This window comes from Melitaea cinxia, chromosome 4 (genome assembly GCF_905220565.1).
Source record: "Melitaea cinxia chromosome 4, ilMelCinx1.1, whole genome shotgun sequence".
NCBI classification, from domain to species: Eukaryota; Metazoa; Arthropoda; class Insecta; order Lepidoptera; family Nymphalidae; genus Melitaea; species Melitaea cinxia.
In genome coordinates, this window is record NC_059397.1 from 1,158,279 (window position 1) to 1,160,538 (window position 2,260).

Sequence of the window (2,260 nt, forward strand, 5' to 3'; positions counted from 1 at the left end):
TGATGGAAGCAATGATGGTAAGCATTTTCCGTAGTATATTTATTGTCTCGGCAATTAATTCTTAATAAATATATAAGATACATTATATCTAATTTTTAGGACAAAAATAAAGAAAAAAAATGCCTTAAGTATATGTTTCCTAAAACGCTTCCTAAATAATCTCTTATAATCATATCTTTATTTGGTAACTGTAAAAAAGACATTAATAATTATATTTAAACTTATGGTTGACATATCAAAAAGCATCAAAAGTTATGTAAGCTACACATTAAGTGAAGTTGCCACACTAGGCATGAAATACAAGGAAACTCGATTTTAATATTTTCATTTTATTTTTACATAGTAACTGTTGAGTTAGACTGTAATTACATAATTCCTTTGATGTGTTGACATCAATGGAATTAAGTAAAGTAAAGAAAATTTAAACAAAGTTTAATAAAACACTTTTTTCGGATTTTATCGCGGTTTATTGTTAACTTTTGATTCCCGACGTTTCGGATACTTTACAGCAACCACTGGTCACGGGAGGACTGAGGTGTCAGACGTCCCAACGTTACAAAGTTATTCGAAACTACCCGACATACATCAATATCTTATATAGTCCTATCTACGCAGAATGTGCTAATTGAGTCTTTAATCTGTGGTGAATTATGCTTGGTTTTTGATTTAATTATATTAATAATGGGGTCCCAAGCAGGTGGTAATTGCCAGCCATCTTCTCTATTGAAATTTGGATGTTTTTTAATTTCAATAGCCTCACGGATCATCCTTGGTTGGAATCGGTGTTCTTTTGCGAGGATCTGTGGTTTATCGAATCTAATATAATGGCTAGCTGTGTCTAGACTGTGTTCACAGATTGCGGACTTAGTATAGCGACGATGTTTCAAGTCAGCTATATGTTCCTTAACGCGAGTTTTGATCGATCGTTTTGTTTGTCCTATATAAGAGAGACCACAGTCACAATCAAGCTTGTATACTCCTGCATCTTGTAAGGGTATATGACACTTGACAGATGGTAAAAATTGACTTATCGTTTTTGGCGGCTTGAAAAAAGTTTTTATAGAAGCTCGCTTTAAGATGAAGCCAATCTTGTCAGTGACCCCTTTCATAAAAGGTAGCACAGCAGGTACTCGTTCGACGGTGGCTGGTTTCACACGTTCACTGCGATGAGGACGCGGTACCCGAAGCTTGTTGTCTCGCAGTACTTGCTTGACATGTTGAAGTTCGGTCTCCAGGTGTCGCTCATCGCAGATCCCTCGTGCTCTCTGAAACAAAGATTTACTCACGGTAGCTAACTGTGTAGGATGATGGTGTGATTCGCCGTTTAAGTACCTATCCGTATGGGTATGCTTTCTATACACTGTATGGCTTAAGGTATTGTTGGGATTACGGATGACTAATACATCTAAGAAAGCTAAAGATTTATTTGCCTCCAACTCCATTGTGAATTGAATTTTGGAATTTATGGAGTTAAGATGGTGTAAGAATATGGATACTTTATCAGATGGTAATATTGTGAAAGTATCATCTACATACCGTTTGTAGAACCTGGGTGTTATGGGCGAGGTACGCAGAGCAGTTTCCTCGAAGTCCTCCATAAATATGTCGGCAACAACGGGGGATACTGGTGAACCCATCGCTACGCCATCTACTTGCTTGTAGAACTGATTATTCCACAACATGTAGCCAGATGTAAGGCAATGCTTGAGAAGGTCAGCATATTCTATCGGCATGTCATTTTCCTTCAGCTTTCTTGACACAATACTAATGCAATCTTCAACCGGTAAGCATGTAAAGAGTGATTGCACATCAAAACTAACCATAGTTTCATTGTCACTGAGATGTAGATGTTTGATCTCATTAACAAAGTGGTACGAATCCCGTGTATGTGCTCTGGTTTGTCCACGCAGTGGCGAAAGTACATGGGCAACATGTTTAGCCAGTCTGTAGGTTGGTGAGTCGATCTGGCTGACAATTGGACGGAGTGGAGCATTAGCCTTGTGTATTTTTGGCAAACCATACAGCTTAGGTGGTTTTGGACAAGAAGGAATCAAAGATTTGACGTCTAGATTCAACGACTCGGAGTACTTTTTGATTAGATTAGTAGTAATTTTCAAAACCTTGTTAGTTGGATCGGCTTTGATATTTGTGTAAGTGCTTTCATCCGATAATAGTTGTTGAATTTTATCATTGTAATCTGACGTACCCATCACAACCGTTGCATTACCCTTATCCGCACGAAGAACCGTTAATTCACGTC

At 37.9% G+C, this 2,260-nt stretch overlaps 1 protein-coding gene across 1 annotated transcript; it reads right to left on the reverse strand.

Moving 5' to 3' along the window:
- Nucleotides 1–617: 617 nt before the first annotated feature.
- On the reverse strand, nucleotides 618–1,878 carry LOC123669963 (the record flags this gene model as incomplete). Its single annotated transcript, XM_045603472.1, has 1 exon — nucleotides 618–1,878. A coding segment is annotated over exon 1 (1,206 nt), but the record flags the coding sequence as incomplete, so codon positions are not given.
- Nucleotides 1,879–2,260: the final 382 nt, after the last annotated feature.